At 36.6% G+C, this 20968-nt stretch overlaps 1 protein-coding gene across 2 annotated transcripts in view; it reads right to left on the bottom strand.

Moving 5' to 3' along the window:
- SUCLG2 (succinate-CoA ligase GDP-forming beta subunit) overlaps positions 1-20968 on the bottom strand; it is a 250538-nt gene that overhangs the window by 79251 nt on the left and 150319 nt on the right. For both annotated transcript variants that reach the window (XM_015593808.2, XM_025050706.1), the window contains exon 9: positions 20440-20582. In XM_015593808.2, the coding sequence (XP_015449294.1) occupies positions 20440-20582 (143 nt within the window). The remainder of the gene's footprint in view (positions 1-20439; positions 20583-20968) is intronic.

The raw sequence follows: 20968 nt of genomic DNA, 5'->3' as shown, positions 1-20968 counted from the left end.
AAAGAGCTGACATAATAAAATTTTCTAGAATTTATACTTTTCTATACATCAAAGAGAGGAATATTGCTAAGCTGAAATGCCTCAACATAACACCTGAAAAAGAAGCTTATTTGCTATGTTCTTGCTGGTCTCATTCTTTGGATTTCTGTGGATATACCAAGTAGCTGACAGAGATGAGGTAAGACTTAATTTGCTTGGTGACTATAAAGGATTTGGCCCCTTTTCAGAAGAACATGCCAAATCTTCCTATTTTTTGCTCAAATTTATCTTGCTTTATGATAATACTTTCTTTCATATTTAGAAGGTCTCACCCAATTCTAAAATACTATTGCATAGTATTTTAAAATAGTTTTAAAAAAGTTTTTTTTTTTTTTAAGAAGCATCACTTAAAATCAGATTTAAACGCATACTTTACTGGCTTAATGTAGCCTTTCTTTAACTTATTTTTTTATCATTTTTAAAAAATTCTCTATGCAAGTGTCCAGGTCATTCATAATTCTCAAAGGCTTATATTTGGTCTTTTTCCACTCCAGAATTTCCACTTCAGGAAAGCCCTACGAAGAAGAGACACAGGGGTGTGGGTTGGGACTTCATCTCTTCTGAGCTACTGACACAGTGGTTCCCACAAACCAGATGTAACCAGCCTCCATGAGAATTGCTCACTCATGATAACAACAAGGCATGAGCATCTAGCTCCAAATGTCATCTCCTTCCTGATCTGACAAGATGAAAGGAGGAAAAAGAGAAAATATGCTACTGAGCAATGAATAAAAACACAGTAAAGCCTTAACAGCCATGTCTCTTGTATTAGTGCTACATAAGTAAATGGCATGTGTAATTGACAAAATGTCACCAAGTATATTACTCTGAGTTCCCAAGTCACAGGCTGGCAACGCTGATGTAGTATGTGCATTTAGTTATGTCTACTTCATGTCAGCAAAACAGAAAGAAAAAAAATGATATAAACCATAGCTAACTTAAGACATTGAGAGTTCACCAATGAAAATGTTTTCATTTGTAAGAAAACGGAATTGTTTCCTGTCATTGCAACAGTGGGTAGAGAAACTTTCTTTGAGTTTCTCCTCCATGTAACAAAAGCTGTGTGGTTTAGAAGTTCTGATTAAAGGTGAATCTGTCATAATTCAGAAAATGAACCCCTAAAAGAGAAGTTCAAAAGACTACCCCCAGAGAGCAGAAGGTAGTGAACCATTCAGATGAGTTCCTGAAACTTGTCAGCCCACTGTAATTTGTCCTGTTATATGTCTTCAATGAAAAGATAGGCCTTGTAGTCTCAAACCTTTATATTAAGTGATTTTCCGAGCATGAAGCATTCAAATTCCATCACCAACCATGATATACTTTGCATATGCATTTCCCTCCATCTACTCTTATAACTGATGTTTTTTTCTTTTGAAAGTTCATAGAGTTCTGAACCTGAAATACTCTCTAGAAGGATAACTTTATTGGGGAATGATATAGAAAAGCTCTCTCAGAACGACAGAACTTGAATATGTATTCTCATTCTCTTTCTCTCTTTCTCATTGTAAATCTCATTTTGCCTATCTGCTAAATGAAATTTTGGTAGAATTCAATTTATTGGTAACTTATTTATAAATACAGTTTTAACCATCAATGTTTTAAATGTTGATTCTGAGAAACCAAAAGTGAAGTCCACATTCATGTAAGATATGGACCAGGTTTGCCTCATAACATCGTCTTAGCAATGCAGCCATCAAGCTAGACCATTCATTGGGCCTAAAACTTTAATACCTTCAGGTGGTATGATCCAGTATTTCTAGAAACTGTAGCAATAAAAGCCGTGAGAGGAAAAACTGAAACTCATGGATATTTTTATCAGAAAGATCTCGATGGTTCCATACTTAGCAAAAGTAGGGATGCTTGGTTCCAGCTCTGGATTCTGGTCTTACAAAGCCAAAAGTGTTTTCTGTGATTAACTTGAAGAGGTCTCTAACACCAAAAGAAGTACTTATAATGTTCGCTGAACAGCTGTCATGACCGCTGACTCACCAAATGCAAACCCTCCTTGTATCTACTTGTACTTGTAGGCCACATTCCCAGGATATTGCCTTCTGCATTATTTATTCCAAACTGGCTGCACTGTGGAACAACCTGGATTGCTTAAAAAATCCCAAAGCCTCAGAACCTCGGCCATCCCAGGACTCTGGACTGGTCTGCAGGATGGCCTGTGCATGTGGAGTGTTAAAAGCTCCCCAGTTGCTTTTAATGTGCAGCCAAGTATGAGAATCCAAGTCCTTATAAAACACGTGGCTATTTTTCTTGTTGTTTTGTTTCCTGAAGGCAAAGTCTCCATCTTTTCATCCATAGTGTCCTTTCTGGTGCCTTCCTGATGCCTTCCTGACAGTACTCCTCACAGTCGGTCTATAACTAGAAAACCAGTGAGGCATTTTATTGAAGTCTATCTGGCCCACAATACTCTAGGTTCTGTACAAAAAGGATGGTCTCTGTTCTGTCCACTACATCCCCATTCCTTACAGAGTGGCAGAAATATGGTACACAATGAATAATTATTTTGTTGAATTTAAAAAAAAATTAAAGAATAAAATAAAAGTGAAAGAATAAAATAAATATTGATTACAACAGCTAATATTTATGTAGGCATTAATTATGTGCCAGGAACTGGTTTAAGGGCTTTACAAATATTAACTCATTTATCACCACAAACCTAAAATAGGTACAAAATCATGTCCATTTACAGATGAGGAAACTGAGGTGTAAGTTAAATAAATTGCCCAAGGCCATACTTTGGTGGGAGAGTCAGGATTCAAACTCAGGCAGCCTGTCTCTAGAGTCCTTACCAACTAGATTATACAGCCTGGCCAGTGGCACAGACTGCCCAATGCCCCCTTTATAAAATGATCACCGCAACCACCATCAACCTGTAGATGGCCACCACTGCCACTGCTTTTGTAGAATGACTATCAAGTACCAGGCACTGTGTTAAGCACTTACTGTGTTATTTCATCTAGTACCACAAATTGTTAATTCCACTTTACAGATTAAATAAATTAGGCACAGAGAGGTGAATCAACTTGCCCGAGGTCACACAGCTAGGAACTGGCAGGGCTAGAACTCTGCTGATCTGTCTGCCACTGAGGTATAAGCTCTTAATCACCATATGATGACTTTTCTGGTTGAAGAGTTGCATATTACAAAAAAAATTGTCTATATGTATGACAAGGATATCCTGAAACAATTTCTTGGCCCCTAGTTTCTACTGTTCTCTTCATACATTCACTAGTATGTTATATAGTCTCATCTCATACACCGAAGTCACATTATACGCATGTTTAATTTATATGAATCCAACTATACAGATATGGGGACAGAACAAGCAATGAGAAAGAGTCACATCAATGAGTAACATCTAGTCGGTGACCCCCACTGCCATTCCATTCATAGGACACAAGTCCCTGAGAGAGATGACAGGGAACACGATCCCATTGCTCATTCCCGAATGCTCACTGGATCAGCATCCCACCACGCTGCTGGGACTCCAGTGCTTAAAGATGCTAAAATGTATGGGTATCTTAAGGGATTTTCAAAGCTAAATTTATTTACATATATTTTTTGCCTTATGAACTGTCTTTAAAGCCTCATCCTTATGAACTGTCTTTAAAGCCTCATGTAGGCAGTGGCTACAGCAAGATAGCGCCATACAGGAACTACACACAAGAATGAAAACTAGCCCAAATCCTGTTTTCTCTCTGGCTCACTCTGTTCATGAGACGTGAACACTCAGCAACATGATTCAACCTCAGATGTAGAAGAAACAGCAATACAGTCTCAGCGTGATATTTGACTCTGTGATATTGACTCTGCTACTCTGTGATATTCACATGAATTACAAGAAAAGCATGCAAATCCCAATTCCTCAATGGTGTTGACCTAAACATGACTTGTTTAATACTGAGAAAAAGTTATATGCTGATTTTCTGACCACAGAGTATCTGTAAAAGGAGTTTGCACAAAGAGCCATCAAGATAAAGAAACATTAAATTGTATTTTTTAAAAAATAGTGATTTTTTCATTCCCCATGTATACCAAAGAAAATTCAGTAAAGCCCTTATGTCACATATCATTATGAATCAATTTTCTTGGCCAAACATAAAAGTTGATTCAACATTTTCATCTTGAAACACTCTATTATCAAGACATTTGTCAAATACTGAAAGATCTGACCACTTGCCTTTTCTCAAATAGGACAAGAAACCCAGATAACAAATGAAAGTTGTACTTAAAAACAAGAATAGACAGGAGACTGAATTACAGCAAAACACTTACAAATCAAGAGAGGGAAAGAAAAGTATCAAGAGAGATTAAATGCACAGAGAACAATAATAGGAAGGAAATCTCTTGTGAAAAGAAACAGTTGATGGTAACTTAATCGGGATAAAAATGAATTAGATCTACCTCAGTGACTGAGCTCAAGATGAGGTAATTTCATAAAGTTTGTAGAAAGTCACTTGAAAATGATACATCTTGCTGTTTTACTCTACTTTTAGAGAGAAGGGAAAAAAAGTTCTCCATGAGGGAACTGATCCTCAGAAAAATACAGACACAAACCCAGTTGATGAATTTTACCTATTAACTAGAAGATGATCCTTAATTCTCATTTGGATAGAAAAGTCACTTTAGAACTGATAAAGTCCTCCTGAATTTCAGGGAAAGATATTGACAAAGAAATTTAGAAATAAAAATCTTAAAATATATGGGGGTGTATATGGGAAAAGATATGAAAATAAGTGTTAACAGAGTTGAGCCTGGGACCATTATACGGCACACGAGAATTCTCGGGCCAATTCTGTTTGGTAGAAAGAATACACACATGGTATATTAAGCATACGGTATAGTTGTCAGCAACAGAATATAAATTCTAATTCAAGGGGGAAAAAAATAGAAAAGAAGTGGCTCATAGCCGGGAAGGATGCTGAAGCAGCTCACAAAAAATAAGGAGAATCTATAGAAAGAACTACAGCAGTCATTCTCAAATTTAAGCAAACATGAGAATCACTCAAAGGGCTGGGCCCCATCCCAGAGCTTTTGATTCAATATGCTTGAGGGAGCCTGGGATTTGCATTTCTAAAAGGTTTCAGGTGATGCCACTCCTGCTGATCCAACCATTATGAGAACCACTGAATTACAGAAGCCTAGGCTACGAGAACGAAGCCCTATGTCTAAAGAAGCCTCCATCACACAGCTTTGCTCCTGGATGTTACTAAGGCTTTTGCCAGGTGGGAGGGAATATGATCTCCTGGCGACGTTGTTCTAGTTCATGATCCCAGAGGCAGGGGGCCTTTTTCATGAGCTTCAGAAGGAAAGCCTGGAGGAAACAGCTGACTGGACCGAGGGCTTTTGCCAGATCACCTCTGAAAGGTGATCTGCTACGTCAGGGATGCAGCAAAGGAACTGTCCTGACCCGAGTATAATGGTACTCGCTGGACAGGAAGGGAGACAAGAGGATCCAAGTGGGAATACAGAGGGAAAGAAGGCATTGAATGTGATGGCATCACCAAGATTACAGGGAATGGGAGAAGTATCCTCAAAGAAAGAAGAGAACAAGTCACGGGAAAACATGATGAGCAAACGATATGACAATGTGATTATCACAGCCCATAATAAAGTTTACTTTAGCATCAAGATATATCATGTATAATCAAATTCACTTATAATATTGGGTTTTTAGGTTCAAATCATCTATCTATACTCATAGAGCAGAGCCTCTCATATAATCTGTGGTGAAAGACCATTTTTTAAAAGTTCTCTGACTGTATTTTTATAAAACACAATATGAATTGCTAGAAAGTTGATCTTCCACTTGCATGTAATGACAATGGCAACTTGCAATAAAAGTTTCTAGATGCTTATTCTGTTCCTGTACTTGTCACAAACTTAAAACAAATGGTTCAAGCACGAGCACTTCTATACAAACTGACATTGGTCCAACACCACACTTTGAGCATGACTACTCTAGACCATGGTGGGCCAAGAGTTTTCTGTCACAATGACTCAACTGATTAAGAAAGCCAATGAGCAAAACTCTCGTCCAATAAAACTTCATTTACAAAAACAGACATTGGGCAAGATTTGGCTGGGAATTGTGGTTTGCTTACCCCTGCTTGAGACCAGTGCTTCTCAAACTCCAATGTGCATAGGAATCCTCTGGGGATACTGTGAAAACACATATTCTGACTATATGGGATAGGACTGAGATTCTGCATTCATAACACCCTTCAAGTTGATGTCAATAATAACAATCCATGGCCCATACTTTGAGTAGTAAGGCTCCCTCCATAGACTCTTCTGTGTGAACCCAGAGACTGAAATGTGACATCGAGTATAACAGGTGCTTTATACTGGGTCTTCATTGAGCTTAGGAAAGACTACATCTGTCAGTCTGGAACATTTCTTCTGCTTTAAAGAGATGATTACAATCAGAAGAAATTGATAAGGACAGTTTCATTAGAACCAATGACAAAATATGGGGTGGTTTCCTATTCTCTCAATCAGCCTAGAACTTGGTACACAGTAGGTGGTCAATAAATGTCTGCCTTGATGTAGTAATACCAAGCTATGTTTACTAGGGGAAAGAAGCTGGATGATGGTGGGGATGTTCTGTTATTTTTATTATAGTCTTGCCTAAGATATTTTGCATTGTTTGGTAAATTGGCGCAACTTTCAATAGGTAGTGCTTTTAAGGCAGAACCAGTATAGAAAAACAGAACCAAAGTATTTTTTCAGTAAAAGTTCTCTTTTCATTTTTCTTTGCTTTTGTCTTTTTACTTCTGCTTCTTTTACTCTTCTCATTTGAATTTCAAACACTTCTTTGGAATGTGGTCATCACTATCAGCATTTGGGTTAACTATTCAGTAGTTCAGCTTAATGAAGAATGAGCTCCATTCATAAAATACAACCACTAATCACAAGTTATAGAACACACACAAATATCAAATAGTCTAAATAAAATAAGAGTTGGGCATTTCTTCAACTGCCAACATTCTTGGATTGCAATGAAATTGTAAAGATTCTAAGTTATTTATGTCTGTCTTCTCAGAGAAATAAACTGCTTGGGATTAATGAGCAAGTGAAATCTAGAAAGTCAAGGATTAAAGTTCCAAATGGATTTTCTGTTCACTATTTACGACCCTAAGGTCTTTGAGTATTAGAGGAGACACCTAAATGTTTGCTCAAAAATATTCTGCTGGAGTTCTAATTGAGAAAAAAGGATGTGTTCAGAATGTTTACAGATAACGATTAATGAAAGAACTCACAGATAAGCTGGAAGAAAAATAATTAACTCGGATTTGTGCGAGTTGTCCCCTGGGAATGCTAACTAATATGTATATTTGAAGTGCTCCATTTCATAAGACCTCAAAGGTGGTAATAGAGCATCCCCAGGAGAGGGTCCTGGATATGTAGATAAAACATCCATCGATGTTCACAAAGGACCTTTAATTGCAAGAGTTGCCACAAATTAAAGTTGCAGCGTAAGCTATTCAAGTGGACAAAACCCTTTTTTAGTCCATAATAAAGCAAGCAAGATTGTTTAGAACACTTTGCTAAAGAAGTGGTAAATAAAGACAAAAGAAGGAGGGTGGTTTTAAATGGGAATATATGTTGAATGGATTCCTTCATTAGTGGCATGCATGTCATTGCCCACAAACCCAAACTCCAAATCATGTAACAGCTATGACATTTCTTTCTCCAAGGTACTTATCATATAAACTTTGTAGGCAAGCCTATCAAAAACAATAAGCCCCTGGGATTCTCAGGCCCTCTTTCAATTTTATTTTTCACCCTAACAAATATCGCCCGATAAATTAGGTATTTGTTTTATATTATGTATTTATCTACTTATTGGCTTTACTATCTCCCCCCTCTAAAAATGGAAGCTCTAAGAAAGCAAGACTCTATATTACTCACTGCTTTATTCTCAGTACCAAAAAGAATGCCTGACATATATAGATATTTATTATATTCTCATTTGGCTGATGTTTCTGAATGGCTTTCTTTCCAGCTTACTCATTCTGTGATCTGGAGAACTAGTCTTGACTTGAGACCTCTCACACAGGCTGGGGATCTCCCACACAGGCTGGGGACTCCACACCCATCCCATAAAATCATTTTTGCTGTGGGATGAGACCCGTCAACCTCATGGCTGACACACTGACTTGTACCTACGGTTGAGTTCCTTTCTTAGTTACTTGCCTGGTACTCCAGTCTCCTTAGAACCAAACTTACAGGATTCTTTGTATGAATGGAGTTTGGCCACTGTACCTGGGAATTGTGGTACTGGCTGTTAATAGAATTCTATAAATACTATTTAGGAATTGTCTTCTTATGTTTGTACTCTTGCCGTCTTCTACTAATATGCTGCTTTCAGATAAGACCCCTTACCCACTCTCACAATTCTCCCTGTATAATCAACTATTATTTGTGGCTGCTGTTGCCTGGCTGCTAGATAGCATCTCATTCTACTCTCTGCAAAAAGGTCCTTCCCTTCATTGCTTACATGACCCTGTGGGACAAGTCTAGTTCTAGTCTATGGTCCATACCAGGTTGCCCTATCCCATAAATGTCTTGCTAGACACATGGCATTTGCATCTAGCTTGGAAAACAAATTGTTTCAGAAGGACAACTCATTCATTACGCTTTTCTTCCAGACTGAAAATATTCAGCTGAATGACTTATATGGAAACAAAAAAAAATGTGAACCATCAATACGAATTCTAAAAAAATATTTAGAGAAACTCTCTGCACCAGTAGAGTGGCTAGAAATAATAAAATATATAAAAAATAGTTGAACAAAACCATGGGTTAAAAAAATTCAAGGAAAGACTATACCTTTAGGTATTTTAAAGAATAAATAGAAAGTTAACTGAAAAAGCAACAAGAAGTGGAAGGGAAAAAACAAAGAAATTTCAAGGTAATTTTATAGAATTTGAAAAGAGAAATGAATGAATAAAGGAGATGGTTAAGTGGTGAGGACTGTAAACTGCAAATATTATATAGAAAAGGGAAATGGGGACAAATTTTCACCAAGGAGGCAACTGTTAAGGGTTAGAAAGATTAAAAAGACCCTATTTGAGAAGTTTGCCTGGAGTGTCTTGCTCTTTTACAAGGGCAGAGAATACATAAATCAGTGGATTTGTATGAATTTCCTTAGTAAAATAATTAATTTAGGAATTATTTCAAGAAGGAGCATGGAAAAATAAAGGCGAGTTTATTTTCCTACCTCTAGCGATTCTCATTCTTGACTCCCTTTCCTCACTGAACCGACTATATCCGGAAGATATCTCAAAGATACAGAGCTGAGCAAGGAAGAAACATTAGGCCACCTCTGGAATTCTTAGGTATTTCGGAGTCCAGGAAATTAAGAATGACTTTATCAAATATTAAAGGCAGTATGTTTAAAAGCCATTACTGACACATTCTGAAAGTTCTCATAATCAAAATACTTCCATTTAGGATGCATATAAATGCAAATTGTAAAAATAAATTATATTTACATGCAGGTCAGGGGTTCTTGACTGTCCTTTCTTTAAAAGGTAAAATCGAGTGTTTCTATCATATAATTTCTAAAGAGCAGTCCATAATTATCTAAAACATTACTCAGGCAATTTTCATTACCCAGTTATGTTCTATAAAGTTGCCACAAACACTGACTTAGTGAATATTCAACTATTGGCCCTAGGGGAAATGCAGAATTAGGTTCCTAGGAGCCTCTGGTCACATTTTTGTCAATCAATACATAACCTTGTTTCAAGCTTGTTTCTGTTTAAGATCATTTTATTTATTGTTGATTCAGTAACATTAAACTTATGGCCAACAGTACTATAAGTCATGCCCGAACAAAGCTTATGCATTTCCTCTGGAAGGCACATTACACTACACAGCACTCTAATACTATGCATGGTGCCATTTTAAAGAGTGAAATCACACACAAAAAGTGGCACTAAATAGATGGCAAAATGACACTTGTTTACAGTACGAGAGTTGAAACAAGAAGGGAGAGCACAGCCTTACTTGACCTTAGCTAAGAACAGCACATCAGAACTAAAATTGTCACAGCTCTGAGCACTTCCACAAATGACCATGAAAGCCCTGCGAGTATTGATTGTGGGGTTACAAACAAATGTTAGCACGCAGGCAAATCTGCAAATATGATATCAGTAAATAATGAGGATCAACTGTATTAAGAATACTGATTGAAAAACTGCATATTAGGTTACAATAAAATTCCTTCAATACTTCAAAAAAAAAATCATTACTTGGAAATAACTAAGAATCATTAACAACTGGAGGAAAATGCTACTTCATATCATGACATTCATCTTGCTTTAATCAGCATGTAAAATTATGAGTACAAAAAGGCTTACAACAGTATTATTTTAAGTTGGAAATACTCTAAATACCAAATAACAGAGTAGTAGTTAAGTAAACTTATATATTCATATAAGTGATTGCTATTCAGTCAATAAAGATGAGAACTATACAAGACAGGTAAAAAGGTACATAAAATGTGAAAAAAGCAAACTATATAATAGTGTCGATTATACTGATACTAATTTTGCCAAAAACACTATATTCTATTTTTACAGTGTATGTTAATGTCCTTTGATTTATTTTTATACCTTTTTATGTTTTATGTTTCCCTAATTTAATAATCAGGGGAAAGGGAATTCTATTTAATAATATACCCTAAAACAAAGACCCCCCAAAAAAACCATTTAGCAAATCACTATTAATCAAATCATTTTTTTCGGTAAGCCCACGTGGACATGTTCCTCATTTAGAGCAAGACAATCATCCCTAATTCCTAGCTCTCTGGCAGTGGGTGGGAGGTAGCACAAAAAGAGGAAGAGGATTCATACTGTCTATAATCTCCTGAATCTACTGGGGCTCATCCTACCAGACTACAGCTCACCACTACAGAAAAGAATCAGAGACCTTCACAATTCAAAGATGAATTCAACAATTTTTTTTCTCACTGCAGTAACATTGAGAGAAAAAACAAAACAAAACTACTAACTCTTCTAATAAGTATACATGGTTTCCATCATATAGGACATTATAATTTGATTAGTGGTCCATTTATTTTTAACAGTTTAAAAAGCCTTCATTGTATGAAATTCATAATCACTATTGAGGATGTTGGGACTAATAACAAAATTTTCTAAAATATCCCAAATCTTTTAAATTCTTTAAATTGTTTACCATGAAACAAAATAAAGCACCTTAAAATTTGAATTTTGAGAAGCAAACAGTAAAAACCTTATTTTTCATTTATTTCTGAGAGCATGACAGCAAGAAGCATGAAAATAGATTTAGAGTGTTCCATTAAGGATGCTTTGAATATGGGGTAGCTATCAGACATACTGATTGTGTATATGATATAGAACAAACTGCCTTTGCCAGGACCCAACTCTTACTGCAAAGTATTGGCAGGTAAAATAGAATCAGTGTAAGTTGGGCATGGAGCGCCAGACATTCTTGGAAATTTGGATCAACTGGACAACAGGAAAAGAAATGCAAAGTTAACATTTATGAATTTATGACAGAAGGAAAACCACTGCAAAGAAAGGAAGAGAAATGAGCCCAGGCAGATGGTTTCCATTTTCTAGCTTATGCACAGTGTTACCCCAAACAAGAGCTCTTCTACGTGCAAAGTGATGCCAAATAACAGGTTACGTTTTCATAGACACAAAATCATTTTTATTCTTCCCAAAGGTAGACTATCACCATAAAGAATGGCTGCCTGGACTTTTAATCTTTTCAGCTTCATAAGAAAGTAAAATTTGTTTTCAAATAGGCATGTAAGAATAGGGGTGCAGAATAGTCTTTTCAAAAATAATGCTCATGTTGTGTAGTGTTGGGCATTATATTTGAAAAGAAATCTCTTGAGAATTCTATTACTCCCCAAATAAATATTCCCTTGCAGATAAGGTAATTCAGCAAATACATGTGGTATGTAATGATATGAGTTTTGCTTCACGCCTCTGATATAAGCATGCATATAAGAGAAAAAGAGGATATTGTGTTTTGTATTTAAATAGGCCCTAAATGTATAATAATTAACAATGTGTGAGGCATTAAGTACATGTTAATCTCAAAACATTCCTTAAAACTTAAGACAGTTGCAAAAACCTGGCCCTGAAAGGATGATATGCAGTTTTATTTGTCTGGCCTCAAATTCCAAAGACTTTTGAAGCACATACCACAGAGCTGGCCTCTCCTGAAATTTATACCAAGTGCTATTTTGTGGTTCTTCCAAACATGAATTTAATCTTCCCTTCATTAAATTGTGGTTTCTTGCTTGTGTGAACAGAGAATAACTGCAAGCTCCTAAATGTTTACACATTTCATCAATTTCAAAACAATACATGCAGTAACACTGGTGTCAATGAAGCTGTTTCAGACACCTCCCATTTCTGTAGATGAGCATTTACTCTCTACTGTTAACAATAATTCTAAATCTAAGCATTAAAATGGAATAATGGAATTAAATGATAATGGAATTAAACACACAAAAACAACAACAACAAACTAAAATTTTCATTATGTTTTAGAAATGTTTGCCAAATACTTCTATGTGTATTATCTCAGTTTATCTTTTAAAAAATGTTTTGGTGAATTATTATTGTGTCTACTTTAGAGATGAGGTGATATAAGTTTTAAAAGTATATATGAATAGTTAATAAATATATGAAAAGATGCTCAACCTCATTAGTCTTGAGGGAAAGCCATTAAACCACATGATACAACCACAAACTTACCAGAATGACTAAAATTGAAAAGACTGACTGTATTAAATGTTGGTGAAGGTGTGGAGAAAAGTGGAATGCCCATTCATGGCTATGAATGTAAGTTGATATTCCTGGAGAACTGTTTTGGCAATATCAGTTCAAGCTGAAAATACGTGTACCCTATGACCCAGAAATTCCAGTTCCAAGTACATGTCCCATAGAAATGTGCTCCGAATGTTCATGAGAATGTTCATAGTAACATTATTCATAATAGTCAAAACTAAGAAAAACACAAATATCTATCAACAGAAGAGGATAAAAAAGTTCTGGTAGAGTCATACAATAGCATATTATATGGTAATAAGAATGAATGAACCATTGTGACATAAAATGTGGATCAATCTTATAAATAAAAGTGAAAGATGGCAAACATGAAAGAGTATACATTGTATGATTCCATTTATATTAAGCTCAAAACCAGGCAAAATGAATCTATGATATTAGAAGATAGGATAGTGGTTACTTTGGGGGAAAGGTGGGGTAGAAGTATGGGGGAGGGGAGCATAAGAGGCTTTTGGGATGGCGGTTGTCTTAGTCTGTTCAGATTGCTATATTAAACTACTATAGACTGGGTGGCTTAAATAACATTTATTTCTCACAATCCTGGAGGCTGGGAAGTCCAAGATCAAGGCACTGACAGATTCACTGTCTGGTGAGAGCCCACTTCCTGTTACAGAGATGACCTCTTTCTAGCTAACGTCCTCACATTATAAAAGGCAAGAGAGAATTCTCTGGGGTCTCTTTTATAAGGGCACTAATCCCATCCAGGAGGGCTCTACCCTCGTGATCTAATTACCTACTACAGGCCCCACCTCATATTGGTGGTTAGGATTTCAACATATGGATTTGGGGGAGATACAAACATTCGCAATGGTCATATTCTATTTCTTGATCTGACTGGAGATTACATGGATAGGTGTGCTTTGTGATAATTCATCAAGCTACATACCGAAATGATCCGTATACTATTCTACATGTAGATTATACTTTAATAAAAGTTTAGGAAAATTTTTAAGTGATACTATCATATAGAAAATATGTGTTTATCTCAATTCATGTAATAAAACAATCCTCTGAGGTAATAAGTACTGTGATGATCTCCACTTTATAACTAAAAAATTGAGGCACAGAGAAGTTAAATAACATGCCCAAAGTCCTACAACCAGTGAGTAGTAAAGACAGGATTGGAACCCAGGCAATCTGGCACCAGAGTACCACAAAGAATCCACTCCTTTTTGAACTAATGTTTGGTGTTTATGTAGCACATTTCTTTCTGGATGTTAAAAAAGCTTTGAAAGAGTGACTCTGAGTTGGGTCTAAACCAGAAAGCACAGTCAAACCAAGTGAGGTGATTTCACTAATGCCAATCTATTACCACTGCTTTTCAAATTCAGGCCTCTGGAAGGCAACAAGCTTGCTTAATTTTGGCTGATAGAGCTAAGGTTACTATTGAGATTCATGTCAACTGTCTTTTCATTTTATTCATTTATGCAAAATGTTTTACATACGCCAGATGTTGTTGTAACTCATTTCCTACACCTTTGGAATTAGAAATAAAAGCCAAAGCAGGATTTAGGAAAACAAAAACCTAAGGACAACATTCTTTATAGCCTATTTCTTTAAATGTACTAAAATTCTTTACAGATTACCACAAAGCTCTACTTCTACTTCCTATTTTATATCATTTTTCTCTCTATAATTTTAACAATACCAGTGTTTAGAATTTTATAAGTTAAAATGATGAAGATAAGACAAGATCTATTCTACCACCAGCAGAATTAATTCTATTACCTTTCTCTCATCTCAAACCCAGCTGGAAAATAAAGAGAATTATAAAATATTTAATGATACATTTCATGTGAATCTAGTTTAGTAAGTGAACTATTTTAAAAAGACTCTTGTCATAGACAGTTTGGCAGAGGAATGTGGTTTCATATATATTACAAACAAATAAGGAACACATTAGTTATCAAGGCACCTGTATTAGATCTCAGTGGAAATCAGCATTTGGGCTAATAGTCAAGCAAAATAAATATAAGTCCAGCTCTATGGCTGACATTATGAGTGGAAACATATGTCAATCCATAATATTTTTTTAATGATGATGTTTATTACTTGATCAATAGAATTAGCTCAGACATATGGCAAACAAGTAGTTGCTACCATCAGCTGATATATCAGTTCAACAACAACAAGCTTTTACAATTTTGCGTTTCAGTGTATTCAATTGACTAATCCTTATATCTAACAAGAAAATCAATACCTTTGAAATAATTAGGTTTGGGCTCTTGGGAATCTACTTCTGGGCAGCTGGATAGGGCTGTACTTGAAATAATTACTGCCAGAACTGTAACCAGTTTTCTTGCAAAATCAAATCAATTCATCTATACTATTTTTTAGCCTCTGTTCTCTGAAATCTGTGAAACAATGCCAGAATTGAAAATACCCATTACATTTCTATGCTTTTTGACTGGCTTTGAAATTTTAAGATTTGGCAAATGTACTGTGAGATGAGCTATGCATTCATTTTCCTGATATAGCATGAGAAAAATAACTCTCACATACCTTTTTCTACCCAAGATGACAGCCAATCTCAAAAAAGTTTAAATACTCCAAGCATTTGAAAATATTCCATAAGGTAAAGTCAAAATTTTTGAAGTGATTGTTTAAAAAAAAATGGCTCTTCAAGTGATCTTCCATACCCCTCCTATACTTTCACAAAATTAAAATTCAGGATCAGCCACTAAGAAAATACATTTTTTAAAAATGCCATGATTGTCCTGGTAGATTTAATCCTTCGATAGCTCTCAATTATTCTTAACACTGAACTTCAGTAGACACCAAAGAATTCAGTATTTCATTACAGTTGCCTGTCCTTTGGGTACTTTGTGGTTCAAATAAAGAGCAGTGTATTATATCCATGGTATTTACAGATTTCAATTTGTTTGAAAATCATTGGGAGGAAAACTATTCTTCTCTTAGAAAGGGGTAGGAAGAAGGGATAAAGGAATTAATAAATGATTAGGGAGTCACTGATAATGTTCTCACTTAATGGATGAAAATAAGGTGCTTATGTAAACAGAAAATTCAACTCCAAACACTTTGCTCATAGCTGGGTAACTTTGAACTTCAGTGACTTTGCTGTTTCTGAATAGCACTGGAGAATTAAAGATAAGCAGCTGTTAATATCTTACCATTTATTTTGAGTCAGAAGGAAAAGTGTTAGCGAAAACATAAGGTTACCAACTACATAAGTCATAATGAAAACAAACAAGCTACTACTTATATAAAACAAAATTTTATTCATGTGAACCCAAGAAGGTTATTGTCATTATACTTATTAATGAGAAGCTTCCACGTTAAGTTCAGACCACATTTCTCAAAAAAAAAAAAAATTGGTATTTTCATTTATGATTTTCTTAATGATAGGTTCAGATTTACCGACTTTCATAAATGTCAGGAACCAAAAGAATATATTAGAAGAGGACTAGTGGTCCACAATCTTTTTGGCACCAGGGACTGGAGCTTTTATAAGACTCTAATGCCTGATGATCTGAGATGGAACTGAGGCAGTGAAAATAGCATTGTGGAGTGGATGCAAATACAGATGAAGCTTCGCTCACTTGCCCATTGCTCACCTTCTGCTGTGCAGCCTGGTTTCTAACAGACCACAAACGCTATTGGTCCATGGCCTAGAATGTTGGGAACCCTCAGTTTAGAAGGTAGATGCTGTGCATGCAACTTCTAGTAACCACACCAAATCTATAACAAAACTACAGAGCAACCATTATGGGAAGTTGCCTGAGATCCAGCTGAACAGAAGTCCTACAACTGGAGACATGCATAAGTGGTTATCTTGAGTCTGGTAAGAGGAGTGGAAACAGGAAATGGCCCAAATGTGTCGCAATCGATAACTGGGAGGGTTATTTTGGCTGCAAAGCCACCTCTCCTCACTGAAGAGCAAGGGGGTCCTGGCCCCAAACGGTGCTCCAGTCCAGAGTTCCAGTGCCAGGAAGAGAAGTCCCCACAATCTCTGGCTGTGAAAACCAGTGGAGATTGTAGCTGAGTAAGATGGAGTTGGAGATGTTCCTGTCAAAGGGCCCATGCCCAAAATTACGCAGTGATGGACTCTCTTGCTCTGATTAGGCTCCAGCACTGGGACAGCTGCTCAAGAAGTGCTAGGGACATACAAGGAGTCACACTGAATTGTTGCGCTTCAGGGTGAGGGCTAGAGAGGCAGCTTATTTGCTGACAGAAGTGCTGGAAGTATTCACTGTTCCTTTGTTGAGCCATCCCTACTCTCAATGTGCAGATGGAGGTGGCCGCCATACCTGAGTCTCCATCAACCTGGACAATACAGTTCGCTCTGCCCAAGTGAATTCCTGAGACCTTGTCTCTTCCAAGTTGCGGGCCTACCCAAGCTGCCTCCATGGTTTATTCTATACAAATGGCCTATCTTGACTCACGCTGTGGACTTTGCTAAAGTCTCTTAAAGGCTCGCAAAACCCAAATAAGCAGCATCTGGCCTTGACATGCCCCATACTTCTTGCTGAGCAGCCCCAAACCCAGCACTAGCAGCAATAGGCCTCATTTTGCAGCTTGGCCTCTCAAAGCACCTATAAGCCCAGCACAGGTGGCAGCCATCTGCCACCAGGAGTATACAGGCAACCCCAGAAGTACACAGGCTGAAGCTGTACTTGGCCTGCAGCTGGACTCCTCCTAGGAAACCCTTGAGCCAGCATACCGAGTGGCCTGCTTAAACCGGCAACAGAGACAGAGCACGACCCAGGGCTATATTTGAGAAGGATGCATCTGAAGAATAGACTAGGCAGGCACCAGAGCTCTGCTAAAGTCAATCCTGCCATGTACGGTCAATCCCTCACCAGCTAGTCCTCAAACCAATCAGCCCAAGGGTCAATTCCTCCCACTGATGTGCAAACAGCAACCAAGACTCAACTATATCAGAAAGACATGCACAACCCACACAAAGGACACACCTTGAGCACCATTCTCAAGTGTGCCACCAGGCCCCATAGGACATCTACTATATAAAGCCCCTCTACTAAGACTGGAAGACCTAGGAGCCCTACCTAATATATAGAAATAGACAAAGGGAGGCAGCCAAAATGGGGAGACAAAGAAACATGCCCTACATAAAAGATCAGAATAAAACTCCAGAAAAAAAATAACTCAACAAAATGGAGACAAGCAATCTACCAGATACAGAGTTCAAAATACTGGTCATAAGGATGCTCAAGAAACTTAGCGGGAGAGTAGATGAACTCAGTGAGAACTTTAACAAAGAGACAGAAAACACAAAATTGGAGATAGAAAACATAAAAGGGAACAAGTCAGAAATGAAGAATACAATATCTGAGATGAAGAGTACAGTAGAGGGAAACGAGAGTAGATTAAGCAAAGGATCAAATCAGCGATTTAGAGAATGGGGTAGCAGAGGACATCCAATCAGAACAGCAACAAGAAAAAAGAATCCAAAAATAAGGACAGTTTAAGGCACCTCTGAGACAACATCAAGCATACCAACATTCATATCATTGGAGTACCAGAAGAAGAAGAGAGAAAACAAGAAATTGAAAACCTATTTGAAGAAATAATGATGGAAAACTTCCTTAACTTGGTGCATGGAGGAAATAGACATACGACTCCAGGAAGCACAGAGAGTCCCCAACAAGATGAACGCAAGGAGGCCCACAGTAAGATACATCATAATTAAAATGCCAAAGGTTAAATACAAAGAGAGAATCTTAAAAGCAGCAAGAGAAAAGCAATTAGTTACCTAAAAGGGAGCTCCAATAAGACTGTCAGCCCATTTCTCAAATGAAACTTTGCAGGCAAGAAAGGTTTGGCATAAACTATGCAGTGATGAGAAGCAAGGACCTAAAACCAGGATTACTTTACCCAGTAAAGCTATCATTTAGAATCGAAGGACAGATAAAGAGCAAGTGTCACAGACAAGAAAAAAGCTAAAGGAGTTTATCTCTACCAAACCAGTATTACATGAAATGTTGAAGGGACTCCTTTAAGAAGAAAAATATATGTATCAAAACATGAATAACAAATGGCAATAACTGCATATTTATCAACAAGTACTTTAAATGAAAAAGAATTAAATGCTCCAATCAAAAGATAGGGTTGCTGAATGGATAAGAAAATAAGACCTTTACATAAGAAAATAAGACCTTTACATAAGCCTACAAGAGACTTGATTCAGATTAAAACACACAGAGATGAAACGTAAAGGAATGAGAAAAGATATTTTATGATGGACCTAGAGGGTATTGTGCTGAGTGGAGTAGGTCAGATAAAGACAAGTGCCCTATGATTTCACATACATGTGGAATCTAAATAACAAAATAAACAACAATAACAATAACAACAACAAAAACAACAAACCAGAAACAAACTTATAGACACAGAGAACATTTTGAGAGTTCCCAGATGGGAAGGGTATTGGGGTATGGGGTCAGTGAAAAATGGGGAAGGGATTAAGAAGTACAAATGGTAGTTCCAGAATAGTCATAGAGATTAAAAGTATAGCATAAGGAATGTAGTCAATAATATTGTAATAACAATGTACATTGTCAGATGGGTACTAGCTTTATTGGGGTGATCACTTTTTGTTATGTACATTGTCAGATGGGTACTAGCTTTATTGGGTGATCACTTTTTGTGTTGTTTAGATGTCTAATCACTATGTTGTACACCTGAAACTAATATAATATTGTATACCATCTATATGGAAAAATAAAAAAAATTTTAAAAAGAATATATTAGATACTGTAACAGTATTAAGATAATGATTCTCCAATAAAGTTTAAAATCAAATGGTTGTGGCATATACACTACTCCTCAAAACTGTTAAGAGAATTAGATGATACATATATTCACCTAAAGCTGTTATCATATACAACTGAGTACCTATAATAGAAACAAGAAATATGGGTACTTAGATTGAGTAAATGTTTACTGAATGCCTACTACGCACCTAGCATATGAATGATAGCTACATTCTAGTTAAGATGCACATGAAGCAATATTATTTGCTACTTAGGGCATGTATTACAAACTGTAACATATGTAACTGTCAGAGATGAAAATGAAAAAGTATACGGAAGGAAGGAAGTCATTATTTTCCAGAGATATATGATAATATAATCCTATAATTTTATTGTCTCTAATCTTATGATAATACCTTCAGCATATTTATGGAAGGAATCTAAGACTGAGTCCTCTCTACGTCATGCAATTGTAGGACTAACTGCTTCAGTGTATATTACCCAAATAATGTTTTATGCCAACCAATGTTTGATTGTTTGGTGCACTACACCTTTTTTATTTTTTGTCACTTCTCAGAACTTTGTAAGCACAGTCTCTGAAATAAGATCCTGGGGGCACTTATAAGCCTTTCATCCAAAATGAGTTAAATCATCATATATTCCAATGGGATACAAGGCACAGGTTTTGCATCTGAGGCTGCATAGTACATATGTTGACTTATTAACCCCTAACAAGATAGCTCTTGATGGTGAGTAATCAGAACATTACACAATCTCCCTGTAAAGAGAAAGGTTACCTTAGGATCAGCTGTGAGCAATTTGAAGGCTTGATATACTTGAGCTTCCTTTACACCACCACCAAGATCCAAGAAGTTGGCTGGCTTCCCACCATTCAGGAAAATGATATCACAAGTAGCCATGGCAAGTCCAGCACCATTCACTGTAAAATGCAAATGGCACACAAGACAGGATAAATTTAGCAACATGTAAAGATACATAAACTTTTTCCCTCTCCCATATTGCAAGAGAGAACTCTGTCTTGACCAGCCAATTTCTGCCCTGTTTGGAATTCCATTCAACCAGATAAGTTCATATACTTTTAGAATAATGAATCAGGAAATGTATGTACAAAGAATAACCAAAAAATCCTGGAAATGCAGAGCTGGGTTTATGAAGTTAAATCAATAATGGAACATAGAAAAGAGAGAAGAGTTTAAGCTAAGTAATCATTTTGGGCTAGTAATAGAAGAAAGAGTCTTAGGTTGTGTAAAGTATAGAATTCAAGAGAATTGGGAAAGAGAAAAAAGCTATAAAAGTTACTAGGGC

This window comes from Pteropus alecto, unplaced genomic scaffold, assembly GCF_000325575.1.
Source record: "Pteropus alecto unplaced genomic scaffold, ASM32557v1 scaffold75, whole genome shotgun sequence".
Taxonomy (NCBI): Eukaryota; Metazoa; Chordata; class Mammalia; order Chiroptera; family Pteropodidae; genus Pteropus; species Pteropus alecto.
The sequence above is the reverse complement of the archived record's forward strand: the minus strand, read 5'-3'. Positions and strand labels throughout refer to the sequence as shown.